This window comes from Struthio camelus, chromosome 14 (genome assembly GCF_040807025.1).
Source record: "Struthio camelus isolate bStrCam1 chromosome 14, bStrCam1.hap1, whole genome shotgun sequence".
In the NCBI taxonomy this organism is placed as follows: Eukaryota; Metazoa; Chordata; class Aves; order Struthioniformes; family Struthionidae; genus Struthio; species Struthio camelus.
This window is the reverse complement of record NC_090955.1, coordinates 7,118,482-7,144,944: the sequence shown is the minus strand read 5'-3', so window position 1 is coordinate 7,144,944 and position 26,463 is coordinate 7,118,482. Positions and strand designations below refer to the sequence as shown.

Sequence of the window (26,463 nt, the reverse complement as noted above, 5' to 3'; positions counted from 1 at the left end):
TTTGAAGATTCCCCATTGTTTGGGCTATTAACATACTTTCGGGGTGGATGTTTATCTTTTTTGAAACTTTTACGGCAGGCGTGTTGTTAAAGAAAGCCCCGAGAAGCTCTTTGCAAGAAAGTGCCACCAGAGCCCTTTGGTGAGTGTAACGCAGCTCTGAGCTGCTCTTTCCTTTATTTGATCAGCTTCTAATACCTAACAGTTCTGTAAGTAAACATTTATAGATCAAATCAAAAGCGCGCAAAAGGAAGCACTCTCGATAGATTAGAAGCTAAACTGATCTAAATTAGAAGAGATGCAGAGATAACCTTGCCTGCCTAAAAAGCATATACTATCGGTTGCATGCAGATAATTAAATGAATTAGCCCTTTTCTATTGAACAACTGATGTGCAATTGATAAACTTAATTAATAATTAACTTTTTAATTAAATATCAATTTAAAACAAGTGTGGTAATATGCCACTTGCATTTAATTTTGCTGCCTTTTCTTTGTTAAAGAATCGTCATTAAGGTTACAGGTATCTGTGCGAGATGCCTCTGTGCACTGCACAGGGAATAAATGTGTCCGCTGGGCACTTGCCAACGAAGAGATGGCGATAAACAAGAGCAGCCAGAGACAAAAGCTGGCCTGAATCTTCAGAGACGCAGAAGAAACTGCAGATGAAGGGCGCATCCCTGGCCAATCGCTTCCCTAACAGCAAAAGGCCTACCCAGGTTTCTGCTCTTGTTCACGCTTCAAGAGAGGCTGCAATGGGAGTAGAAGAGCTGAGCCCCGGTACCAAGCGTTCAGGAAGAGAGTCCCTTCCCAGTTTTATGAATGAGAAGACTGGATTAAGTGTAGATTGAATGTCCAGGCCCTGGGCTGTGTGAGGAGTAAAAGATGCATCAATTTTTGCCTCGTTTCAGTAAAAGAATTCCTAATAAATGAGGGAAAGCGAAAGCCGCGATTTTTTTGCATGTGTCTTCTCACATGATGCTTCAGTGTAATTCCTATTAGAGCTAATGGGGTAATTGGCTCCCCTCAATGTGAAATCCCTATAATGCATCCACGTAACTTGATTTGAGAGTGTAAATCCCATTAGCCTGAATGGCGATCTTCTCTGCCTCTAATTTACCCATTTGATCCTGCGAGCAGTAACAGCCGATCTCCTCTCCCTTTGAAAGCGATAAATAGAGTCATCTGACTTCTGCTAAATGGCATTTCCAAACCTACATCACAGTATCGCACCTCTGGGTCGCTGCCCCTCTTTGTGTCCCCCCCGTGAGGCTGCACTTGCAAACGTCTGTGCAAAAGGGGTATCGCCGCGGGGCTGCGAGAAATGCCTGTTTTTTCTCTGGCTGCCCAGGGCAGCCACGCGTGGTGGCTGCGTGGCTGCCACAACATGGCAGGGGAAGGGAGAGCACACCTTGGGCTCCTTAGCAATCTGGACGCTTTCCGAGGGAGCGTGCAAGGTGGTCATGGTAGCGGCGGATTCATAGCAGCTACCTGGTGCATGAGCTGCTGCTCCAGTTGGAGTGCTGGACGATTGGAGATTATGAGTAAACACACTGCATCAAGTGAGAATAATAAGGAAGCCGATGACTTCTTTGCTACGGCCTTCCCCATCCACTCGCTGGTAAATCCATGCCTGTTCTGAACTGTTCCTTTTCTTCCCCCCCATGTTTAAAAGCTAACTACAGAGCTCAGCTGTGTGATTTGTGTAACTAAATACACCAAATCAGGCTGGAAGCTAGCAGCTCCAGCACAACCTTGGCATCTGGGTTATGCGTTCTCCCTACCCAACCAGCCCTTACAGGGAGCAAAGGGATACGCAGAAGGCAGGAAACTGGGTTTGCAAATTGAAAAAATAGGTGAAAGGCTGCAAGGAATATTTCCACCAACCCTGCACGTGGCTGCAACGAGGCGAAATATTTGAGCACCTGGCTGAGGATGTAAGAAAATCTTTCTGCTCTGGTAGAGGCTCTGGGTGAAGATTAACAGTTGCATTTTTTTTCTTCTTTTTTTGAATGTCTTGATTTACTTCTAACTGAAATAAGTAGGGTAGAGCATAAGCCAATGAGATCTTCAATGTCTTCCTGCAATGCAGTACTTAAAGCCAATTGGAAACTACTTCTCCGAAGGTGCCATCTTGGACACAGCACCAGACTCACCTATCCGGCCGGAATACTCCGCTGATGAAAGGATGACTTCTTTTCCTGCTCTGTCTCATAAGAGGTTATTCTTGCTTCTCCACATGTGAAGGGAAGATGGGTCCCTCCCATGGGGAATGTTACTGCTGGCCACCACTTCCTTTCTGAAAGCCCCATTTGAAAAGGAGGAAATAGTTGGTGGAGGAAGTTCCTGAAAAGGAATCTTTCAAATCCTTATTTTTGTCAGGTTTTTTTCAGGGGACACCCAATATGATGGAAAGAATTGGTGTGTCTGCCTCAAGTGATGGAAAAATTACAGAAAACTGCAAAGGGTGTGACAGCAAGAAAACCGATTTATTCTCCATTTATTGTACAATATTTATCATCAACCCGTTTTGTATATTTTGCTTTCTTTTGTGTAATCTTATCATCACGGGGTTGAAAACGATGTGATTTTTGCTCCTTTGAGTAGTTGCCAAAAAAGCACTTACGTCGGAGTATTAGTGTATCATTTGGCTAGCACATCACATAATGGTTTTTTTACAGCAAGTATTTAACCGTGTTTTCATCCTGTGGGAAAGAATGATGGGTCTGTTTTGTAAAAATAAGACCTTGTGGCAATGTGGACATGCAAGAGATAGAAACATAATGCAACAAATTAGTTTCAACACACAGAAATGAAGTAGTCCAGGCTCCATATACATTCGGCAGTACTGATTTTTTTCCTCTCTCTTTCTTTCTCCCTGTCTCGCTCTCTCTTTTGTCTCTTGCTTAGTCTCTTATTTTGAAACGAATTGTTGGATTTTTATGGGAAAATTTTATAAGCACTGTTAATTCCAAGCAGAAACTATTAGAATTAACAAACAGCCACCTACTTGATTTGGGCATGCAAGATGATGTTTTATACATACATATATATATGTGTGTGTGTCTGTGTGTATGTGTGCGCGGACATGTGTGCACGCGTTTGTATGCATGCATATATTTAAAAGTAGCATGTATTAGCACACGTGTGTGAGAGAGAGAATAAGTAGTATAGATACCAGGCAGATACGGTCAAATTTATCCATTTTGTATGATTCTATGCAAGTTCATGGTGTTATATGAAAGATTCATTTAGCTTTTTTATAGACTGAAAAAATGCATTGGATATTAGCAACAGAAACAGTATAGTGAGGCAGAAGAAATGTGATCATTATAATTTCGTCACAGAAAATGAAGGCATGGAATAAAAATTATTTTGTCCTTAGGTACTTCAGAAATAATCAAGAAGTTAATCAATACAATTGAAGTGATCCCATCAAATCTCTTCCAAATAGTGGCTAAGTGAATCTCTATTATAATCTGAAACCCATCATTAACTTAAAAAGCATTCGTGCTGTGACCCACATCTTTCTAATCTGTGCATTTTATAACCTGCACAGAATAACGGTCACCTTCACCTCTGTCAGAAAAAAGTTAGGGTTGCCCTTTTAAAGTTCTCCCGTTTCTAAACTTTATACTTTTTGTTAAAATGTCCCAAAGAGTTGCGACTAAGATTTCTTTTTCTTTGTATGCAAAACTTTACTGTGATATCTCTTAGCTTTCGCCAAGTGACTGTATCATCTTTTTGATGGCCACCTTCCTTCCTTCCACCAGCTGCTTACCCTTTTGTGCAGTTACATGCACATTTGTATTTTGTCATGTCTGAATTCAGACCCGGAGTCTGGAAATGCCAAGAACGTGCCTAACTTTACTTATGTGAGAAAGAGTGGAGTTGAGCATATGGGCTACATGGTTCTTATGTAAAATAAAAAATGCAGTTCAGTAAATTTATTAGGGCTTTTTAGTGGATTATCATCAGTAGTTGCACTAAAATACAACTCAGAAAAAGAGCCCATAGCGAAGCAGTTGTGCTGGAATATGCTTCTCATGTGTCTATTATTTGCTTGCTAATTTACAACATTCCATAATTTTGGCTCTCCCCAGGACATCTACTGATTGTTCTTTAAAAGGCTTTCCTCCCGAAAGGTGCTGGATAACCACACCGTTCACTGATATCATTGTGACCAAGAGTGTTCAAAGCCTGATCTCTTGGACTTCTAGATTATTCCTTTGAATCGTCAGGGTTTTATCATAGCACAAGGGTGTTTGGGGAGGGTTTCTCCAGACTGCATTAGCACTTTGGGGCAGGGACTATTCTGTCTTGAAAGACTGGAAAGCCCCTGTAGCATAATGGCGCTACCATAAACAAGTAATTAGAATAACGGGATGGGAGAGGGGGGATGAAGACAGTCCTACCACGGCCACATTGAGGAGGAGGAGTGAGTTATGGCTCGCAGAAGGAAGATGTGTCCAGTGGAACATCAGTGTTTTCCTAACCAGTTTGCTTTCCTAAGCAATTTTGCTCTAGGTGTGAGTAGACCTTCACCTTTCGTGCATTGTAAGCAGAGACATTAAAAGCCAGCTAAGGAAGGTGAGTCAGCAGTGACTAAAGACCAGGAATACCGTTCCAAAGAAATGGCTACCGGGGGTAAACAGCCGAAACATGAAGCAACTTGACTGTACTTTGACTAACTCTTTATCTTCCTGGGGACGTCACCACTGTGTGACATCATCATTTCCTCTCCAGATATGGCAATGGAAGAGCAAGACCTTCCCGTAATGGGACAGCACAAAGAAACTGGGATATTTTTTCATGGCTGCCTTGGTAGTACAATTGGCCATAATAGAGCAAAGACTTAGGGGGAGGAAGTAACTCAAGGAGAAGGACTAATAAATGACCTTTGCAATAGTGTGATCAAGTTAAGCCCACCAAAAAATGGTAGGTGAGGTAAGTGTTTGTTCAGGAGTTGTGTCCTGCCCGCAGGATATAACCGAGCACTCAGGTAGATAGGAGCAAACTTGCAACACTGGATTTTTTTGGAGGGGTTGTGTTATCCTTGATAAAAATCTCATTGGAATTCGGGGCAGAATGGTGCTGCTGGACACTCAGGCTGGCTCTCCCGTTTCTGCTCTGCCAAGCTTCCATGCGTTTAGTTACTGTTGCTCCAAATAAAATGCTCTGGCCTGGATGTATCTCCCTGAACTTTTAAGGGTTTAACTGTGATACCTATGCCGAAGTAATTCTGCTCTTAGTGGGACTGAGCTCCCTCCCCTGTGGTCCCTGGTCCCAGCCCAGCCCAGCCGCTGTCAGCCCTGCGCAGTCTGGAGTTAAGCCCTGTTTCCTCACCAAGTGTCCTCTGTGTGTGCACCCTCCTATGCAGCAGTGCGGAATCCTATGCAATCCCCAAATAGTGCGTGGCCCAAACACAACAGCAAACATCACCCTGAGTCTGTGCACGTCTCTTGCATTCCTTGTAGAGGTGTCTTAAATAGAGAACTTGTACAGAAAGAAGTTTGCACTAAAACGCAAGCCTTTAGAAGAAGAGGTATTTATTTGATTTGTTCCTGTAGAAACAACCCCCCCCCTCCAGTGAATTCACACTGATTTTAACGAAATATATTCTTTTGCAGGGTCTTGCAAGATGGCAGGAGCTGAAGGAATATGTAGAGCCCTGTGCTGAAGTCAGAGTTCAGAAAGGTGAGTTCCCGTGAGAGGGAAAGCTTGGTTTTCTTGTTTAACATGGCCCCTTGTTTTAACTTAAAGATTTGAACGGCCCATTTCTCATGCCTTTTTTCTGAATATGTTTAATGTCTGATGCTTGTTGTGGATTTTTTATTCCTGTAAAGGGCAGCTTTCAGGTAAGTGCTTGTTTCTTATGTTTTCCAGCTATAATTGTATAGATGTAATGCAAAGAATGTCTATTCTAAGAAAGAATTCTGAGAAAGAAAGAAAGAAAGAATGTCTTTCTGAAATGACTATTTAGTAAAATAGTCACCTATGTTGTCCCGTCTTTGACTTTCCAGGAACATCTTCGCGTGTGTCTACACACACACTCACACTCACACACACGTATATGAATATGGCTGGCAAAAGATAAAATAGGCTAATAGTAGAAAAGGCTGAAGGGGCAGGGGTTGGTTTTAAACTTTTTAATGTATTTTTCTAAACTTTTTGACCATCAACTAAGTGGGAATAAACAATGATGTGACAGATCTGAGAGCAGACGAAGATTTAAATTTCAGTTTTCAGGCAAGTGCTGCAAAGAGTGATATAAATAACAAGAATGAGTTGCAGAAAATTAAAAAAGAGATCCAAAACCTTTGCAGACTTCTTACTTGCTGTTTGCAGGGAGCAAGCAAAATTGACTAAATAATTTCATGCAAATGATTTGTCTGGTTGTTCATGGAGCTAGCAGGGTCTCTGAACCTGTGTACAAGTTTAGTTACAGCTGTAGTGATGAGGAACGCACTGTAGAAAAGCTTTTTTTAGCAAGCTGCTCTCTGTTCAGCTGAGAAGGAAGTGTTAAAAAATCTTCTTGGATGCTGTTTTCTTTTCTTGAAATTTCTGAGCCAGTGTTGCCAAATATTTGAGCCAAGCGCTCACCGCAGAGTGAGCGTGGCTGATGGGCATGAGTCTTCTCCACAGGTGGGAAATGGTGCAGAGCAGCAGGACCTTTACTGCTTACCTGGACTGGAGCCTCCAGGGAATATCCTGGGGCCGCCGGCACTAATCCTGAGACCGCTGATGCTCAGCGCACTCCAGACTCACCACCTGTGCTGGTAAGAAAAAGCTTTTCTAGGCTAAAAATAAGCAGCTGGTGTCTGGAGTCTGCTTCTGGGAGTGTGTGTCTGATATGTAATTTGAACTTGATTTTGAGAGCCTTGTAACCTCTCCTGTAACCAGTGCTGCCTTCCTGGGGCCGGTTCTGCATTTCCCCTTTCCCCACAGATGCCTGGATGGTTTGTAAAGTTAGGCACGAGCCCACCCTAACCCTGTTCAGGTACATTACAGCATCCCATCCCACCCGCAAATTAACCAGGCACGAGTTAACTCAGGGCCCATTATCCTATTTTAACTGCTCTCCCACTGTTTTGTATCAAGCTACTTAAACCCATTTGTTTGGCAACAGCCGCAACTTGACACTGATTAGGTTGAGCGAGGGAAGGGAGAGACCTGTAGTTTCCAAGGATGAATCTTAATTGCAAAGACTTAATGTTTGCTGTAGAGCCCTTTGGGAAATCGCTGCTGGTGTCTTGGGATGTGACTATTGTGAACAGGCCGAGCTGGAAATTCCTTTCTGGCTCTCATCTTCCTTGCTTAGAAATACTTGGATTTGGCGTGCTTGACCAGACTTGAGGAAAAATTACAAGGACAACTTTTTCTTTGCCTATTGCTTATGCATGCCAGATGGGATCTTTTCTGGTCCAGACCTTGAATGCAGTAGTTGGGTTAGAAGAAAAGTGGGACTAGCAGGGAGATGGGCCAATGTGTTTTGGTTTTGATCTGAGCCCCAGTCTGATTTCATCACCAAAAACCTGCTGCACGAACCAGGCTGCGACCCCACTTGCAGGACTAGTTGAGAAGGGTCTACGTGCTGTTCAGATAAAGTATGTCCATCTTCATCCCATTTTATAACGTAGAAATCAGAGTGAGTTTGGGACAGTTAATCAGAAAGCCGGGTGCCAGTGTAGGTCTAGTTTTCTTTTTTTATCCAAATCACCAAAGTTTAAAAAGGTAGGGATGAGTGGAAATGGGTTTGACAGACGATAAGAGAAGTGTCAGTAAAATTTCTCTGGTACCAGCAAACTTCCCTGGCCTTACGTATAGTTCAGAACCATTTCCCAAACTCAGGGACCCCCTTGGCTATGGGTTTTGTGTGTCACAAAGGCTGGCTCTGACAAATGTTTTAAGAATCACCATCTGTCAGCTTTTCCTTCAGGGATCCCCATTTACAATAGCTTGTATCCAGGCCATGTGCAAATCCCACTGGGCTGAAACTTGGCCCTATGCTAAGTTGGCCTGGATGTAATTAACAAACACAAAATTTATTCAATTTAGTTTGGCCAAAAATATAAGATTCTTTTGTTTGCAGATGCTGAAGTTTAGATGCCTTTCCAAACTTATCAAGGACGAGGGAACCACTTTGGAGAAAATAACAGCCAACCCCAAAGTCATCCTAGAATTCAAATTGAACTAGAAACCTAAGCACCAAGTAGTCTGTGAAGCTCAGAAGCAGAGTCCATTTTTCCTTATTACTTTAATTTTTGTTGCTGTCTCTGAACTTCATTGTTCTAGCTGGGCTCTAGTCACAAAACACTGAAACATCAGAAGACGAAAACTAACATACACAACATCTGAGGGCCTAGCAGGAAGTGTCAGAAATCTCAGGGGAAATTTTTAAGTTCCAGGAGATCTGGAGAAATGTCTGACCTAGAGTTTGGAGTCTTACCGGAGCACATCTAAATTGATCTGGTCTGGAGATCTGCCTGAATATCTTGTAAGATTGGGATCTGTCCATCTATCTTGATTGTCCATCCAGGCCCTCCGTTTTTTTAGGTGTTATCTGCCAGACTCGAACATGATAAACCTCATGGTGCCTGATTTATCTCTCCCAGAAAGATGAAGGGCTGAGTCAATCCTTCTGCATTCACATCTTTGTTTCCTAATTCCCACAAAAGCGCCAGACCATTTAATTTATTCCCGTCCCTGCATCATCTGTGCAGGTTCTCTGTGCTTCAAAAACAGAATTCCTATCTAGGACGTGTGCTTCCCTCAAACACTTTTAACCCCTCGCCACCTATCCCCCCGTCTACGCCAGTAGCCCCAGCCCCGTGGAAGATGAGATGGATATGCCAAGTGCATCGCTTGCTGCCTGTGAATACGGTGGGCTACAGAGGCTCAGCTCTGAGGCTTTGGTGGTGCAGCACTGCATGCATGAAACTTCACAGCGATGGCTGCAGTAGCAAAGTGCTCTCCGTACCTTAAAACACAGCCCCTTCTACGTGTGCTGAAGGATGGGTTGAGAAGATACCAGTGGAGAAATCCTCTGCAAGTACTTAGCAAACAGGCCTGCAACAAACAGCTAACGCAGTCCAAGAAGGAGAAGCAATTCACATAAGCACTGATCAGCATAGCATAAAGTATTTGCATATATACACCCCCCCCGTTTGCATCACTCTGAGTGGTAACACTGGAGTGTTTTTTTTTTTTTATTATTTTAAAGATCATTTTTATTAATTAGGGGTAAGCTTCATCTCTGATGGAGCAAGCACCCCAGTGGTGCTGGGAAGTTCAGTCCCCGCCTTCTCCCTACTTCCCAAACCTCCCTGCAGTTGTGGGAGGGAGAGCAGATCGGGTGCGATAAACCCACCCGGCACCCTCGGCAGCAGCTGGGCCCGCCGCTGTCAGATTAGTTAGTATGCTGCGGCTGTGCAGTTCCTCTGCCATCTTCATTCACCTTAGAAATGTGGAGTTTGAATGGTTTATCTCTATTAATCACCAGCTCAAAAAGCTTTGTGCACCAAGGGCCGCAGATAATTAACTTCACTATACTGCTTGTCTTATCAGTATCAACCTCTTGTCCTCCTGTGAAATAGTTAAAACCATCAGCCCCTTTTTACTTTTCCATTTAACTCTAATGCTTTAACACTGATGTTCTAAATGGCCCTGCGATTCATACTTATTAGACAAACCTTTCTTTCTGCATCTCTTATATTTTTTGATAATTGGCCATGTACGTTTCTAAGGGGCTCAACAGCTTTTCATGCCACTATACTAATAATTAAAGGTTTCTCACAGCCTTTCAGATTTCTCTTTACCTTCTCCTCTTTGATAAGTATAATTTGCTATTTAATTTGGGGGAAAAAAGTAGTAGTAGTGAGAGGCTGACTGACTAGGAAGAGGTTTTGTTTGACAAAATTCTCTAGTTTTAAGCAAATATTTGTTGCCCCTCTGTTTTTGTCCCTCCTCTTGCTTGAACTCCCCTTGTTTTGGCGCTGTAAAAAAAAAGGTAGCAGAAAAGAAGATGGCGAGAAGGAGAGGTGTGCCGTGTGAGAGATTAGAGATGGGCCAAGCTTTCTGGGCAGGCAGACAGGAGATGGGGGACCCATCCTTAGCTGTGTGCTTGGTGTATCCCTTTGCTTTCCTCATGCCTCAGTTCCCACACCAGTGGTGGGGGCTCGTGCCCCAGGGGAGAGCAGGTTGGGTTAGGGCAGAGAGCTGGGCAGGGCCGGCAGCTCGGGGTACCAGCAGGCGCTGCCTGAGCCCGAGACATCCAAAAGTACTTGGGGTGGAGGACTCGGTGTATCCACCAAGCAGCCTTTTTCTCACCACGTGGCTGGTGTGTCTTGCTGGGCTGGGCTGAGGGGTGATGCAGCCCCTTCACCCACCCTTCCTGCCCATAACTCTGCACCCCTGGGTGGTGATGGACGTGGGGATGGGGAAGTGGGGCCATGATAAGAGGGATGTGTGGCCCAAGAGGAGTAAATCCAAGTCTGTCAAGGGTAAATCCAAGCCTTTAGTGCATTGCTCACAGATTGAAACAGTGCACCCTTGACTAGACCGAATTCTAGCCAGCTGTAAGACTTGTTCCCTTGTTCCTCAGGATAGGAAATGGCTGTTGGACCTTTAGTAAAAATTAGGTGGAAACAAGTCTGGAAAATAAGAAGTAAAGCCTGGTGGATTGTTGGCAGCAAACCTCTATTCCCTGAAGTTCCTTAGAAACGTGTGCAACTGGCATCCGTTACGATGCCAAGAACAACAAGAAGAGCCGGCGCTGTCTGTGCTCACACCTGGTGCAGCTGTCGCCAGGGCCCTGCTCCAGGAACCAGGAGAAAAGGAGCCCTTGGTTTGTGGGTTTGCAGCCTTGAGTTTTGCCCCACAGTGAACAAGTTGTCCCGGTGGCTAGTGCTTGGGGCCCTGCAAACCATGGCTTCAGGGGCATGACCAGGCAGTGAATCGCTGCTGTTTCCAAGTGATCAAACTGGAAACTTTGATCAGAACAAAGTTCTGGGTGCGGGCCAGTGGCTTCCATGGGAACGTAACAAAGCTACATGTGGCTTTGTTCGGGTTGAACTGAAGGCAGCCAAAAGCAGTGGCAATATGTCAGCCTACCCAACCTTCAGACACGGGGTGGCTGATGTTCCCTTCCTGTTATTGTTGCCAAGCAGTCGACACAGAGCGACACGCTCTCCTGGTGCGAAGGAAAAGGAAGTGGAAGCGGAGACAAAGCAAGATGCGTGCCGGCTGGCATGGTGGCGCACCGCAGCGTGCCACCCACCAAGCGCTCTTGCACTGGGTCATCTGAGCCAGGTACTGCAAGCAAGCCAAGGAAAGTCCTGTGGGCTTCAGCCTTTTGTAGATTGCCACTGTGCGTGCTAGAAACCCCTTCTAGTCTAGCTCTTGTGCCCTTCAAGGCCACCTCTACTGGGGCTCTGGCCAGCAGAAGTCAGTGCTGTTGTCCGTTTTTCTGTTTGGGCCCCCTGCTCTCCCAGGGGTGATGTGGCAGTGGCCTTGTGTGTGCTGTCCACAGGGCATCCTTCTCGTGTGCTGGTGGAGTGTTAGCTTTTCAGGTCGGTTTGCCAGCTATTTTTAAGGGTCTTTTCCTCCACCTCATGGCCTTCACGTGCAAGTCTCTTGGCTCCCTCCATCTGCTCTCTAACACCCATGTCCTGCCTCTCTGTGTTCGAGGGGCATAAATCTGCATATTTGTGGACCTGACGCTTTTTCTATCCATAAGCATTGCCCCATTTTGTGTGGTTTTATCCTCTGCCTGTCTCTCCCCAAAATCTTCCCTGTGCTCATTCTCTAGTCAGCTTTCTGTCATTGTGTTGCTTGACCCTCATGATTTTTTCCCATATCCCCCCTTTTTTTTTTTGCACGTTCTCCAATTCCCCTATCTCCCATATCTGTGTCTTCTCTCTCCTGATTTTGAGTCCTTTCATTTCCAGCTCATTTCTTCCATCCTCCTTGTGCATTGCCATGGGGACCCTGCCCAGTGGCAATGTAGCTGGGGGAGAGCTGGGGACAATCTGTGGTCCAAAAACTAGAGCCATCCCCTCTGAAGAATAACTCCAAAGGGCTCCCTTAGGGCACTGTCCTACATACTGCATCCATGGAAAATGTGAGGAGAAAAAGGCTTTTAGCCAACCTGATGAGCTCATCTGTTACCACCAGCCCAGGGAGAGTACATCCACGGCAGTTCATGCATACAGTGCCAAAGCTGAACCACCTCAGGGAGAGCAGACTCTGGGATCTGGAGGAGTCCCGTCACTGCCATGGCCATCTCTGATTTCTTAGCTGTTACATGGGTCAGGAGAGGCATTTTGGGGCTCTTTGGTGGTACAAGTTGGGGAATTTACAGCACAGGAACTCTTTGCTGCTCTGATAGCCTGTTTGACTTGATTCATACAGATGAGGCCATTTGAGCTCATAGGACCCAACGCCTTTGGCCTTCACTAAATCTACTCTGAAAAATATTACTCGATATCTCCTATTCTAATTTTTAAACTAATTTGCTCCAACTGCCTATCTCTTTCCATGAACATAGGTTAAATAAGTATTACTGCTCTTGTGGGACACATGCTAGTTTATAATTTTAACCCCCAGCTCCTGGAGTCATGTGATAGGAGACTCTTTAGCTTTCCTTTTGAAACAAAACATTTACGCAGTTGCAGAGAAGAGGTTGGAAGCATGATGCCAGCGCTCCAAAATGATTACACAGATAAAAATAAGCCAATGGTGTGTTTTAAGACTTGTGATTTTTACACTATCTCCTGATGTGGGGAGAAGGTAGGAGAAAAGAAAAAAGAGAAGAGCTGATCATAGATTTTTGACTGTTGGGATGGGCAACACAGTGTTATGTTCATCCAGTCAACACACAGAGACCGTTTCTTATCAGAGGTCTGAATTGCAAAACAAGTTCATGGAAAAGTCATTCAGTCTTTTTTTTTTTTTTTGAGCGTAAAATTCTCACAACGTGTGAGCTGTTCCTGAGTTATTCTCAAACGGGGGGGGGGAGGGGGGGGGAAGGCTGGTGGTGCCGCTGCTGTGAATAATTCATCCCATCCTATTAGCAGGGATGCTAACTGACCTGCTTCGTGTAGGTCCCGCCTGGGTAGGTAGGAGTGCGGGATGCCTCCCCTATCTCCATTAGCTATTGGGGTTAATAGGGGCACTCAACACACACATGCACGCTCTAAGCAGGGTCAGAGGCCAGCCAGCACATTGTGACCTAAAATCTTACGGCTTTTATTCCTTTCCGGATAGGTGGCCCTCTCCCCATTTGGGCAACTGGCTTGCCCAGTGCCCATGCCTGGGATGCAGCATGGTGGTGGAGGCCGGCCGCTCTTGGAAGCCAGGCGTGGGAATTGCTGCCCTCTAGGTATTGGGCGCAGCAGTGACTACCTATGTACATGCACTATTTGTCTTTAAATTCCATATATCACAGCGGGAAATAAAAAGTGTCAGCAGTTACTGAACGACTGGCTGCCTCTACGCCGCCTTGAGCAGGAGAGCTTGAAGAAGCTCTTTTTCAGACAATTCATATTTCAATCCTCCAGGTCCGGTGCTGTGTTGCAGCGTGACAAACTCCCACCTCACCATGCGATCATCAGGGAATCTGGCCTGCTGGAGCACCAGGGACCCAGATCCTCAACGTCCCCACATGTTACTGTTCGTCCCATCCACGGTGTTATTTTCAGTAACTTTATGATGTGGATAGTGGTAAGAGCTCGTCCTGAAGTCTAACCAACACCTTTGGGAGTTCTCACTGATGCTTCAGTGAGCAGCCTTTGAGGGCAATTCTCTTATCTCTGCTTGTTTTGTTTTTGCATCTTATGCAGCAGAGCGTCTAGAGGTCTCTCCTCCTTCCTCCTATTCAGTTATCTGTCTCCCTCGATCACTTTGTCACCCTCAGCTGCTTGTTAGTCTCTCTGATTTCCTCCTTCTCCCAGGTTGGTCCATGTGTCATTTTTGCTCAGTAGTCCATGTTTCTTTCTCTCTCACTTCTTCTCTGCCTCTTGTTTCTCCCTCCTTTCTCTCTTTTTCGTTTTTCCCCCCTAGTGTCGGAACTTCTTTCTTTGATTCCCCCCCTCCACCTCCCACCCTTTATAGTGCTGTTATCTGTGATTTTGGCAAAGAGCACATTTATTGGGGAGGAATATCCCCATGGCAACGCAGCAGATGGTGACTTTTGATTAGCTTGGCTTTTTTTTTTTTTTTCCCCGACTGCCAAATCACAATCCGTCTTTGAAATTAAATCAGGCTGTGATAGCATCAGTTGTTCTGGAGAGGGGACGAGAGAGAAACAAGACTGAAGTATTACAGTGGGAGCCAGGATGTAATGCAAATTCGTGTTTTTTAACCCCAGCAATAAAAACCCCTGTTCGTTCCGGGAGCAGGAGGAACCACAAGAGAGAGAATAATAAAATAAAAAAATAAGATTAAAAAAATGTTACCACCACACACGGGCTCCTCACTCCAACCATGTTGGTGTGTTTGTCTCTGTAACACTGATGTCATCCCCTGCCAAGTCACCTGGTGCTGCTGGGCCTAATTCTGTCCCTGTTTAAACACTGTGGAGAGTTTTCCTCATTTGGCTCAAAACATGGGCCATGGAAACTCCCTGGCTGGGCTGTCGGAGGGGCAGCCTGCAACCCCCAGGTCTGTTGGTGAGCTCTGGTCTGGTCAGAGAGGAGACAGAGTGGGTCTAGACGGCGTCTCTTAAGTGGTTGAAGCATTGCAGGAGTTGAGCCAGCAAGTGCTACGCAGGCGAGGGAAGTGGGCTAGGGAAATACCCCATCCTGCTGCCTGCAGAGGCCAGGTTTTTAGGTGAGTGATTCAAGCAATTATTTATTTATGGGAGTGAGGCATTCAAAATGAGAAAGAAAACATTAGCAAGTAACAGGAGGAAAGAAAGCAGCTCCTGGAAGGCAGTAGAGGGAAGAGAGGGGGAATTCAGGGTAAAGAGAAAAAGCAGAGGAGCCGAAGGCCGAAGAGGGTGGATGGCATCAGTGAGCCAAGGCGCTGAGTGATCGAGGGCATGGGAAAGTGAGGAGCTGTCTGTAGTGGCACCAGGGAGGTCTGAGCCTGGGGAAGGAAGGGCACAAAGTTACTGCCAGCCATGAAGGGAGAGTTACAGGGCATAGCCCCATGGAAGATGGGAAAGCAGATACAGAAGTAAAACAGTAAAGAACTTTCTTGAAAGCTTCAGAAGTGGGTGGTTTTCAAGTCCCATGAGCTCTTTTTCCTGATGCTTTTTGGAGGGTGACCAAAGGTGAATGCAATTGAGTGCTAATCATAGCCAAAGATAAAGGAGGGTTTGAAAATGAAAGCTGCAGAGAGGAGATGACTAATGACCCAGAGATTTCGTGGGAACTGACGTGTTGTCTCAGGCTGCAAGTCTGCCGGGCTGCTATCTCCAATTACTAATGTTCCCCGTGCAGGAGTTTAGAAAGCAGTTGTCTGGTCTGGATGCTGGCTCCTTGGATGCAGTGAGTTTAGCGGCCATGGCTAAAGGTAAAAAAAGGGTCATAAATTCAGTCTTGGTGAGGCTCAGCTGAAGACAGCGGGGTTTCATCAGAAATAAAATGCCCCAAGGTTTAATGCCCTTTCCTATTTGGGGTTATACCATGCACATTTTCAGTTGCAGTGGGGAGCAAGCACACACATGAGAACTTGGTATGCTTCCTCTGTACCCCAAGATACTCAGACTCTGTCATTAGCTTCTCCCTGCCCTTGCAAAGAAGCTCATTAGCTTTCCTGAGACTGTCGGCATGCACGAGATCGTAACATAGCATGCAAAAGATGGTTCTCCTGAAGGAGCTCTGATCTTAATGCAGGATTCAAATCTGCACCCTTCTGACCTGGAAAGTGAACATAGCTAATCTTTAAGTATATGGGGCTGTCCTGTCCCATATGTTAGAAGAAATATTTGACACTTTCTGGTAAGTAGCACATGCTCTCTTGTTTGCTAGGGGCTAAGGGCCACCACTGCCTCTCTCCTGCCGCTTTTTTAGTCAAATCAGTGCAGTTTCCTGCTATGCTCCAGCTGATTCTGCAGCTGTCTTAAGTTCTTCCTGTCCAAGATAAGCTCTCTGGGCACAGGTAAGTTTTTGTTGCGTATGTTATTTTTCCTTTTGGAGAGCTCAGTTAGGAGTGTTCTATGTCCGTCTTGTGTTGGATCTGATTTTCTTTGAGGAGAGAATAAGATTTGAGTGCAGGAGAAAAATGCGATATGGACCCCACTGCAGCTTAATTGGAAAGGGATATTTCAGGGCCTGATTCTTCTCTATGAGCCATAGATACAAGGGAGAGCTCCAGTTTGCATGCGTTGGTTCACATGTTGGTGGAAAGCATCAGAGAAGTGTTTCATGAGCGTAGTGGGATGTAAACTCCTCTTTGAATCTTAGATGACTAGTCAGGGAGGGTTTAACGCATGGCTCATTCTCTTTAGCCACTCATCCTAGTTTAGATTAGGGTTTGGCATGGAGTTGTACCCACTGGGCTCTGCTGCTCCTCCATTTCCATCAGTGCCACCACTTGCTTTCTTGCGCCTGTCACCTTGCCAGTGTCTGTCTGCCCGCAAGTCTCTTTCTCCCCTGCTTGCATCTCCCCCTGCCTTGCCCAAGCCCCTTCTGACACTCTCTTCTCTTCCCATGCATGCAGCCACTTGAGGCTGGTTGACGTCCAACGTGCCTTTCCTTCTCATGTTTATGAGCCCCTGCTCTTCGCACGGGCACATTGCTTGCCTGTGTGTTTGTTCTGCCCTCTGGTACTGTTGTACCCTAACTGGTAACCTCTAATAGCTTGTAGGAGCTGCCAATGGATGGGAGCCAGTCCTGCCCCGTGCCATGCCCCTTCGGTTCCTCCTGTTAGCACTGCATATGTGTCCTGAGCGATCCCAGCACGATGAGCATGGCATCCACAGGGCTGCAATCCAGTCCGTGGAGTCACACAAAACAAACAGGCTGTGACACCGCAGCAGAGCACTCGAGTCTCTCTGGGTTGACACCATGTTGTTATATATTGATGCCATGACACCAGCGCTCAAAATAGAATCAGGACAATTTGATTTCCTGCAGATCTCAGGATGGGGTCATAAAAACAGAGACTGTGCTGGAGAAATGGGATAGGGTGGAAATGTTTGGTGTGACATCACAGCTGCTTCCATGCCAATGGACTCCTACTGCTGCAAACATGTGATTGTGATTTTGTTGCACGCTCCATCAGAAAAGAGCCAGGCTGGCCAGGAAGGAGGGAGGGAGGAGAAGGGATGGAAATATTCAGTTCTTCTATCTAAATTCAAATATCTGACAATAGCCTTGCAGCCTAGGGGTGCTGAGTGATCGGGGGCAGGGACCATGGAGCTGAGTGTGTGTTGCCAGGGCTGCTTAGATCAGTGGAGCTCAGGGGTTTGCAGCAACACAAGTAGGAGCAGAACAAGAACCCTTGATTTTATGCTTGTTTGTAATAAGCCCAGGATGGAGAATCCTGGTCTGCACTGGGGTACCTTTGCTGGAGAGCTGGTGATCTCGTTCTGCTCACTCTTCCCCACTGATCTCAGTTACTTCTAATGTCGCTTTTCTTGGCAAAAGCCTACAGGCCTGACACATGGCTGCAAAAGACACTGCATAGCTGTTGTCTTTTAGGCGTTCCTGTTAGAGAGGAATAGGCATCGCTACTGGAGTCCCACCCGCAAAGCTGGGAGCAGAGGTAAGGGATTTAAGTAGCCGGGGGCGGAGAAGGAAAGAAGGAAGGAAAGAGATGGGGAGAGGAAAGAAACAAGTCAACCCAGAAAATAAAACCATGTCTCCAACTCCCTGCACCCAGAGTTGCTCTCCTGTGCAAATTAGCTGCTGTTGCCTGAGGGTGGCAAAGAGGAGGCAGGTGCAGGGGGGAGATGGGCCAGCCTGGGCCATGGTGGGCCAGCGGGGTCAGACATGAGAAGACGGGACAGGCAGCTGAGCACAGATGGTGGGGTGCAGAGGGTAACCCCGCTATCATGGTGCCAAGGATCTCTGCCTTAGCAGACTGTTGGCATGGCCCAGACAGCAACCCTGGAAACGGGCCATGGGTGGAAACCACCTAGGGGTTGTTTTGTGTCTGAGGACATTGCTGTAGGACATCTCACTTCAGTTGCCCAGCACAGGACACTGACTGCTGCAAAGCCCTGCTTGGTAGCAAGGTCCTTCCTGAGCTGGAACAGCCTGCGGAGATCAGCACAGCCAGCCTGGTTGTGTTCAATGCATGCAACGTTGGGGGACAGGGAGCAGAATCTGTGGGGAAAACGGGAGGGATACGGCTAATGCGCCCATCTATCAGATTAGGCTGTCAAAAAATCAAACCACTTCCATCACTGTCCGGAGGAGAGACTCTCGCTTCCTGCTTAATGTGATCGTAGTCCTGTTGTTGCCACTCCTGGGAGAGGGGGCCACTGCCACCACAGTGTGCAGCAGGCTGCGAGTTTAAAATCCTATTAGGCAGAGACTAACAGTTGCAAAAAGAAAGCAGGTATCCCCTAGTGGGGATTTAAAGATGTTTAGACATAATTGGATTTTCCAAGCAGATGTCATTATTGTTAAACAGTTGCCCACTTGATATGTTCAAGTTGTTGGCTGTAATTGCTAAAATTAGCAGGTCTGCATAGAGCAAAGGTCAGTTGGTTAATATTGTGATTTAGTATTTTATGAAGTAATTCCAAATGCTTTTATGTATGTTTTTGTTTTTGCAGCCTAAGCCCACATTAAAGTAGTTGTGGGCCTGCTAATAAAATAATGACTCAGCTGCCCCGTGCAGGCTGCTGACTGGGCTTGGCTGCGCGCAGTTGAGCCGTACTCAGTCTGCACTTCTTATAGTGCCACAAGCCAGCCAGGGCCTCGTGCTTGGGTTTGATGCCATATTCAGCCTGAGGCAGGAGGTGTCAAACTGCGCCCCAACCTGATGTATTCAGGGAGAGGAGTCTCTTGTAAGAAGCACATGACATCCATCCGTGGCTAGAAGGGTGAGGAGCTGGTTTCCTTTGGTATCTGAACAAAAGGCCCTGCCTCTGGAGCCTGTGTTCCTCGGGGATGGCCAGAAATATGTGCGCAAGTGCCTTCAGACATGAACACTTCTGAAAGACACACCACTGCCTAGGCAAGGTCCCAAAATATAGCTTTGAGGAGGGAAGATGTATTTTTGTAAGAGGAACAGGGAGCTAGAACTACTATGAGATACAGGCTCCTGGGTTGCTGTGCTGTGGTTGGTCATCTGGCACTGCCTCCTCTGGCTTTGCAGCCGCTAAATGGGATGAGAAGAAGCTTTAAAAAAAAAAAAAATCCGTGAAGTTGTGTATATTTTGCTGACATGCTCAGTGTTAGATTGATCCCATGTTCTGGGTTTTCTCCCAGGTCATGTCGAAAAGGGCTGCTGAGGTTCATTTATCTTTCTCTGTAGCATAGGCACAATGCCTTTCCTTGGTTGGTTTGGGCGCTACACCTGGAAGATTTCTTGCCCTTGCAGGAATGCAGGGCATTGGTAATGCATTTTTACCTGCTCTCTTACCATGAGACCTTCATGGTTGTCTTTTTATTGCAGATCATCTGCTTGCAGGAAGTGCTGAGAGGTGTTTTGTGGCCTAGAGTGCCTAGGGACATGTGGAAGAGCTTCTGTAGGTCCTTCTAGTGCTTGCTGTGTGAGGTTGGTCCCTTCCTGACCCATGTCCCTGTGTTCCTGACAGCAAGTTTCTATAGGTGCCGCTGGCAGAGCTGCTGCAGGAATGCTCTGCTGCTAGGAGCAGGAGTGGAAATGCTCAGACCAAGTGCTGGGAAAGCAAAGTGCTTGCTCTTAGATATTGTCTGCTCTCTGGGCAAGAAAGGGAATTGCTGACCCAAGGCAGGTCAGGTCTGAGTTGTATGTTGATCTGCGTATCTTCATCACAGATCAAGAAATCTTGAGGGACCTGCATACAGACAGATCTGAACCAAAATTTTAGCTCTAGCAAGCTGAAGAGGTTGAGGAGCTGGGAATTCAACTCTGGTTCAGATTTCAGAACATAGTCTTTTGAGCAAAGACCATTTCAGCTTCCAGTGCAACAGGTGCACCTTGATCATACATCTCTGTTGGTTACAGAGGCTGAGACCAGACCTTGCAGAACTGAGTGTGGGTTTTGGTCACCTCGGGTTTTGGACAGCCTGGTGTTAGCTGCAAAGACTGCTATCTGCCAGGTTCTGCTCCCTACTTGATTTTACTCTGGGAGGTGCATTTGGAGAGTCAAGTAGAAGGAAAGACCTGAGCAGAGTCACTGCTACAGCTGTTAGCAGCTGTATTTTGTATGGGTCAGAGGGGTCAGTGAAGCAAGGGGATGTGCCATCACCTTGTTCTGTGCAGGGTGATGTGTGGGTATTTGGAGATGGGTTACAGCACTGGGAGATGCTGAGACGTGCGCTTCTGTTACCCCATTTAGATTTCCTCAGTGAGCTATCAAAATTAAGTGAAAATAGATGTCCCTTGAACAACAAGCTCCTTCAGCCTTCGCTTCTCCTGACATTAAATCCAACTTGTCCCTCGGCCCCTTTGTGTGCACTCAGGCCCTGTTTCTGATCTAGTCTAACAAGGAAGGCTTTGCCATTTACACTGGTAAGTCAAGTAGATATTTTCATACAAGTACAAACTTTGTGATGACAGAAGTGTCTCTTTTTACCCTGACGTTCCTTCCAAGTAACATAAGGTGAATTCAGAAGGCTCTCCCACATGAACATGGTGTCTGCACAGAGTACCAATACAAGTCCTTGCTTGTCTTTGTTCTGACCAAAATAATCTTCCTCCATCAAGCCCTCTTGCTTTTTGCGAGCCCCAGGGTCCCAGTGCCTGCAGGACTACTTATGGCTCCCAAACCATGGACGAGCAGCAGATGTGGATTCTCAGTGATGGCCTGGGCTCTACATAGAGATGCCAGTGTTGTCCCTGCTCCTGTCACTGCTGGCTTCCCTCCATGAACCCAGGATGCACTAAGACTTTGGCTTGCCTCTCAGTGATGTGCCTTTTTCTTACTGGGAAGGGGATTCACAGGGACTCAGCAGCCCTTAACATGGCAAATACTCTTCTGGTCTGTTTTTCCAAGCTGGACATGGCATCAGTTGCAAAGAAGGGTGATTTAAGCTACATTTTTCTTTACAAATGTAAAAGATTTTGATTAGGAGGTGACAGTATTCTGGTTAATCTAACTTAGTGCCTAATGTTCAGAGTCCTTTATGAGTATCCCTGCCTCTCAGCCTCCTTCAAATGGGAGTCTGTTATTCCCATTTTACAGGGGAGGAAACAGATGCAAAGACCTGCCCAAACACAGGCAGCAATTGCGATCTGGATTAGAGTGAAAATGTCCCTGAGTGCTAGTTCCACTCTCCAGGGAGAAATCAGTTGGCAGGGCAAGCTGGGAAACTCAAGGGTATGTGATGTGGGACTGAAAATAAGAGGCGTGTAAGATTTTAAATGCCTAAGGTGATCTGGCCAGGCAAGAAGCAAGGCTTGGCAGTTCATGTCAGCATCGGGGAGGGTGGAAATGTGGGAAGCATGTTCCCTAGCTCAGTGGAGCACGAAGGCAGCGAGTGTGCTGCCAGGCGATGCAAGAAGTAAGTTGTAAACTGATTCTTGCAGGGGGAAGCTAGACAATAAGGATGGTAAAGCACCATCTAGCTCCTCACATCCAGCTTTGCACCAAGCAGAAGCTAAATTCAGCCCTCTGGAATCTGTTTGCTTATGGTCTGAATTTAGCTCTTTTTGTTTGAATGACTCCAAGCAGAAAGCGACCATGGGTTCTTCCAGTCTGACAGCCAAATGTACCACCTTCCTGCTCACTTTCAGCCCCTGAGTGACACAGTGCTTCCCTCTGCATCTCCTGTCATAATTTTCAGGACATTCTCAAGAAATCCCCTATGTTCTTTTACAGCTTATGAGGAACAACTCGTTCTTCCTCCTGTTCCTCACTGAAGTCTCCCTTTGGTTATTCCTATGGCAGTCCCCCTCCTCTGTGTGCTGCATGACCCACTGAAGCTCCCCCTACCTTCTTGCCTGTGTACAAAAACTGTTCTCGATGTATATTTTTCTTATCATGTGTTAACACCACGCTAGCGTTAAAGGCCAAAGGCAGGATATTCTTCATTCAGCCTCAGGGTTGTGTATGAGGGTCACGCAAGTGTCTGTTCTTCCAGGCAGCAGACCTAAACATTGGCAAAAGGATCTCTTTCAAGAGGTGAGAAACCTGTCATAAAGTTCTCTTACCTAGGGCCTGTCCATCAACGAATCTGTCTCCTCTTGCTATATATATTCATTGACTTGGTCTCTTTAGCAAAGCAGCAAGGCTGCTGTATCCACTGCATCTGCTTACTGAACAAGGACTATATATCACTTTACCTAGAGTTAGTACAGTCCCACTCTTTAATTTAGTGTAACTCCATGTCTCACCTGCCAAGTACTTCTTGCAAGCCATTGAGAAGTCTGCATCGGTTGTGTCATGAACTCAGCGCAGCCGTTTATTAGTACTGCTCATAGTAGATCCCATCTGTTGAGCAATGAGAGTGCTTCCCAACAGCTTGCAGTTAATGCTTGTGCTGGGGAACGTTATCATTTCAGTTGTTCTCTTCCATTTACTTTTACAGATTTCAATTGGCCGTCTTCTTCCACTTCTGTTCTCTCTTGCCCATTCTCGATGATTTTCCGAGTGGTGATCCTCCTGCCGTTGATCACTTCACTAGTGGTGGAGACTGATCTGAAACTGTGTGACCCAGGTGTGTCCCCACCAAAGGAGAAGGTGGTCTGCTCACTGGGGCCGAATGAATTGAATGATATAAATGACCGCACAAAGTCAGGAAACAAGTTGAGGCCGCTTCCCCTTCCACTTGTTCTGTGCCTGCTTTCACCATGGCTGTCGAATGAATTGTCCCAGAAATCATGTGCAAAGGGATCCAACCCTCCAAAGAATTCCCTAAAAATCTCCTCGGGGTTACGGAATATGTAACTGGAATCGAACGGGCTGTTACGGGCTGCGGCACCTCTTCCTCCTTGGGACCTGCTCTCCTTAACGGGTCTGTCATAGAGAGATCGTTTCTGAGGGTCTGACAAAACCTCGTATGCCTCAGCAACTGCTTTGAATTTCTTTTCAGCTTCCTCCTTGTTGTTGGGATTCTTATCTGGATGCCATTTTAGTGCCAGTTTGCGGTAGGATTTCTTAATGTCATCCTGTGAGGCACTTTTTTGCAGTCCAAGGACTTTGTAATAGTCCACCATCTCAAAGGAAAGGTGGAGCAGTCGGGAAGTGGCTTGGTGCCTCTTCCGCCAAGGCCGAGAAACTCAAAGATGTCCAGCATCCAGGGGCTCCTGGATGCCTGCTGGCACTCCCACTGTGCTCCTCAGGGATGGGCAGGTGCTCAGTTCATCTCTCAGTCTGCTCTGTCCTTTTGCATTATGAGGCCAAGTAGGGAGGAAAGTGCTGTTTAACTGTAACCTTTCTTTTTAAGCCTGTTGTTCTCAAATCATGGGACTGTGACATCAGAGGTGGTTCAGCCAATCACTGCTCAGTTGATCTGACATCTCTCTGGGGTGGAGTTCCTTGTCACTGGCCTTATGTTTTTCAACTCAAATCACACCTGCAACGTTGTAGTTGCGCAACGTAGCTGCGACATCACAGCTGTGACATATGACTTTGTCGTATTATTTTTTTGTCTATATCTTTCCTAAGGTGTAACTGTTAGATAGTCAGTGCAGTTCTGTGTGCAGTCCAGGGAGGTATAGTGTAGTCAGGTCATATTACCCCTACTGGGAACTGGAGCAGCAGGTATAGGAATGCTGTGTCCAGTTTGGCTACCCAGAGTTTGGGAAGACTGATGATAAGTTGGAGAAAGTTCAGAGAAGAGCCATGAATGTGATCAAGGGTTTAGAAAGCATGATGTAGAGTGACAGCCTCAAGAAAACCTTATTGGTATTAAGAGGAAGTTAAATGATAGCTTGATCATAGCCTACGCAAACCACAAAGATTCAATAGCAGAGGGATCTTCAGGCTCACTGACAAAGCAGTTGGAAGTTGGCACTAGCCAAATGCAAACTAGATATGCGTAGCACATCTTTCATGATGAAGTTAATGAACCATTGGCCCCTCTTCACGTGGCCATTTTATCCCAAAACAGGGCCTTATTCCTAAAATCGTGATTAGATCATCATCATCATCTCTTCTGAATTTTTAATGAACTTAACACTTCAAGAAGAGCTTAGCTCCCATGTGCATGCCAAAATAAATGCCCCGACTGAAGCTTGTTAACAGCTTTAACAGCCTCATTCCTACACGCTCTTCTGGACCTCTGGCCCCAGGTGTATGCATGTACTTCAGGGACGCCACGTGAACTCAGTGAAGACAAGTTCAGCCTGAGGAGCTGAACTTTGCTAATGCAGTCTGAGATTATCCTGCATCTGTTTCTGTTCCCTGGATTTGTCATTCCTGTGGGAAATGCAATGTCTTCATAGGGAATTGTTGCATGGAGGAGGTCTCCAAGGAAGTGCCAGTAAGGAGAATTCAGCTGTCCTGTAACATTGTGTCATAAACACCTACTAATGGCAGCATATGTTGCAAATCACTGCCCTCGTTTCCATTATCCCACGCTTTGGGAAGGAAGCAAGAGCCATCCGTACCAAAGAGCATATGCGCAGCGTATGAGCTGGCTGCTCTCCTAGCGCATACTGTACGTGTGGGGCCACGAAGCCTAGGGGCAGCCATGTCAGCCTGTACAAAGCAATGCTACAGGGGAAGGGAAACAGATGTTAGAGCTGATGACCATGGGAGAAGGGCTTTCTTTTGCTGGTTTTCTTCTTAGTCAGCGATGGGCCAGTGCTAGGGAGGTACTTGTCATATTCTGGCCCAGCAGTGAAAGTCACCATGAGCCAGTGCAGTGGCCATCTGGCGGCTGGAGCTGAAGGAAGTGCAAGGCAATGAACTCCGAGGAGTTCATGGCTATGTGGAGTCACCTCGCTGGGGAGCTCTTGGGTTCTGCCTTCACCCACGTGTAGGAGGTCTTGTTAACCGGAAGGAGGATGATGCCTTGTGAATTATAGTTCTGCAGGGTGTTATCGGTACTGTAACAAGGGGAAAAGTTAATCTGGGCGCAGCAGCAAGCTGCATCCCAACATATCCCAGTACTCTCCTGTGCTGAGGGGAAAGGTTAGCCTTTATGGCTCACTCAGACTGTGGTGCCTTGGTTGAAATCTTCACTGAGCGGCTTCAATTAGTTGGTGTGGTGTTTTCTATGGCTGTCTGTTAGAGCTGAGGGTGAATCAAGCTTTTCACGCTCAAGCCACCAAAAGGCGCCAATGGCTCCTCATCGCTACCAATGTGGGCCGTTTGCAGTTTCTCAGCAGAAATTTGAGCTATGGCTGTTCCTGCTCTCTGTTACCCAGAAGGGAAAATGGGAAGCCAGAGGCAGGTCTGAGCAGCCTGTTGGAGGGTCCTGGGGAGTTTTTAGTAAGGCCAGTGAGCTATTGCAGGGGGAACAGGGCAATGCAAGGAAGGAAGGAGGCAGTTCTGCCTTGTGCTGTGCTCTCTGAGCAACATGTCCTCCCTTGCGCCTCGCTTTTGATGGTGAGTGCCCATGTCAGACTGGCTGGCACACTGGATTGTCTGTCTTGGATTTAGTGCATCCTACCTATCTGAAAAGTAGGGAGTGTTTTTCTCCTGTCATCGTGGAACGGGGGATGCTCACTGCCTGTCTGTCTGCTGCCTGCAGCAGGCGTCAGAGATTAGCAGCCATTCAACAGAGGCCACTGCTGTGAGCCAAAAGGGTTTGCAAGGAAAAAAGGAAGGGTCGAAGAAAGAGCGAGAGAAAGGGAAAGGAGAAAGACATGCACACATCAAGTAACTAGACCCAAACTAGCCTGGCAGTCCCATCCCTAGAAACCAAGGCTTTGAAATGAGAAATGTTTTTCGTATCTTAAATCTCAAGTACAAACAATAAAAACCAGCCCAGACTGTGTTCTTTGAAGAGAAAGTACGAGTGACCTGAACAGTGGTTATCAGCAGCGTCATTAAGATAAACCCTTAACATGATTTAAAGCATCCGAAACTGAAGGCAGCACTTTCAGATACTAACAAAATGGTCTGACATTGGGGATGAAAATCAATAGTAATCTGATGTCACTAAAAATACTCAAAAGTGTCCCATGGCTGATGGAGGTGAGATTAGTGTAAATATTTGTATTCTAATCAGTGGCACGCGAGGGCTGGAGGCGGCCTTTCTGTCTATTTAATTAATGGAGTGGCTTTTTAAAAGGATCCTAATCATATGTGATTGTATCTGCTTATCAACATTTTTGCTAATTAGATGATATGGAGGCAGTCACTCTGCTAATTCCCTCATCCAAACAGCATATCCTGCACAGATAAAGTACAGTCTCTTTTTAATAAGAAACAATCATGAGACAGACTAACCTTAATGGTGCTTATTATCCT

At 46.3% G+C, this 26,463-nt stretch overlaps 2 protein-coding genes across 10 annotated transcripts in view; one reads left to right on the top strand and one right to left on the bottom strand.

Moving 5' to 3' along the window:
* LOC104140515 (uncharacterized) overlaps positions 1-26,463 on the top strand; it is a 96,707-nt gene that overhangs the window by 53,960 nt on the left and 16,284 nt on the right. For 7 of the 9 annotated variants that reach the window (XM_068907153.1, XM_068907157.1, XM_068907155.1 and 4 more), the window contains 2 exons: positions 5,627-5,693; positions 6,642-6,775. In XM_068907153.1, the coding sequence (XP_068763254.1) occupies positions 5,627-5,693; positions 6,642-6,775 (201 nt within the window). Of the gene's footprint in view, positions 1-5,626; positions 5,694-6,641; positions 6,776-8,088; positions 9,722-13,555; positions 13,719-22,630; positions 22,706-26,463 lie in introns of those variants that run through there. The other 2 variants (XM_068907160.1, XM_068907159.1) reach the window with 2 other exon arrangements.
* On the bottom strand, positions 13,725-26,452 carry DNAJB8 (DnaJ heat shock protein family (Hsp40) member B8). The gene has a single exon (XM_068907161.1). It carries the CDS (start codon positions 23,256-23,258, stop codon positions 22,596-22,598), a length of 663 nt encoding a protein of 220 aa, XP_068763262.1. The 5' UTR covers positions 23,259-26,452; the 3' UTR covers positions 13,725-22,595.

Excerpts from the sequence above, each read along its gene's own strand:
- DNAJB8 (XM_068907161.1), bottom strand. The coding sequence starts at position 23,258 with ATGGTGGACTATTACAAAGTCCTTGGACTGCAAAAAAGTGCCTCACAG.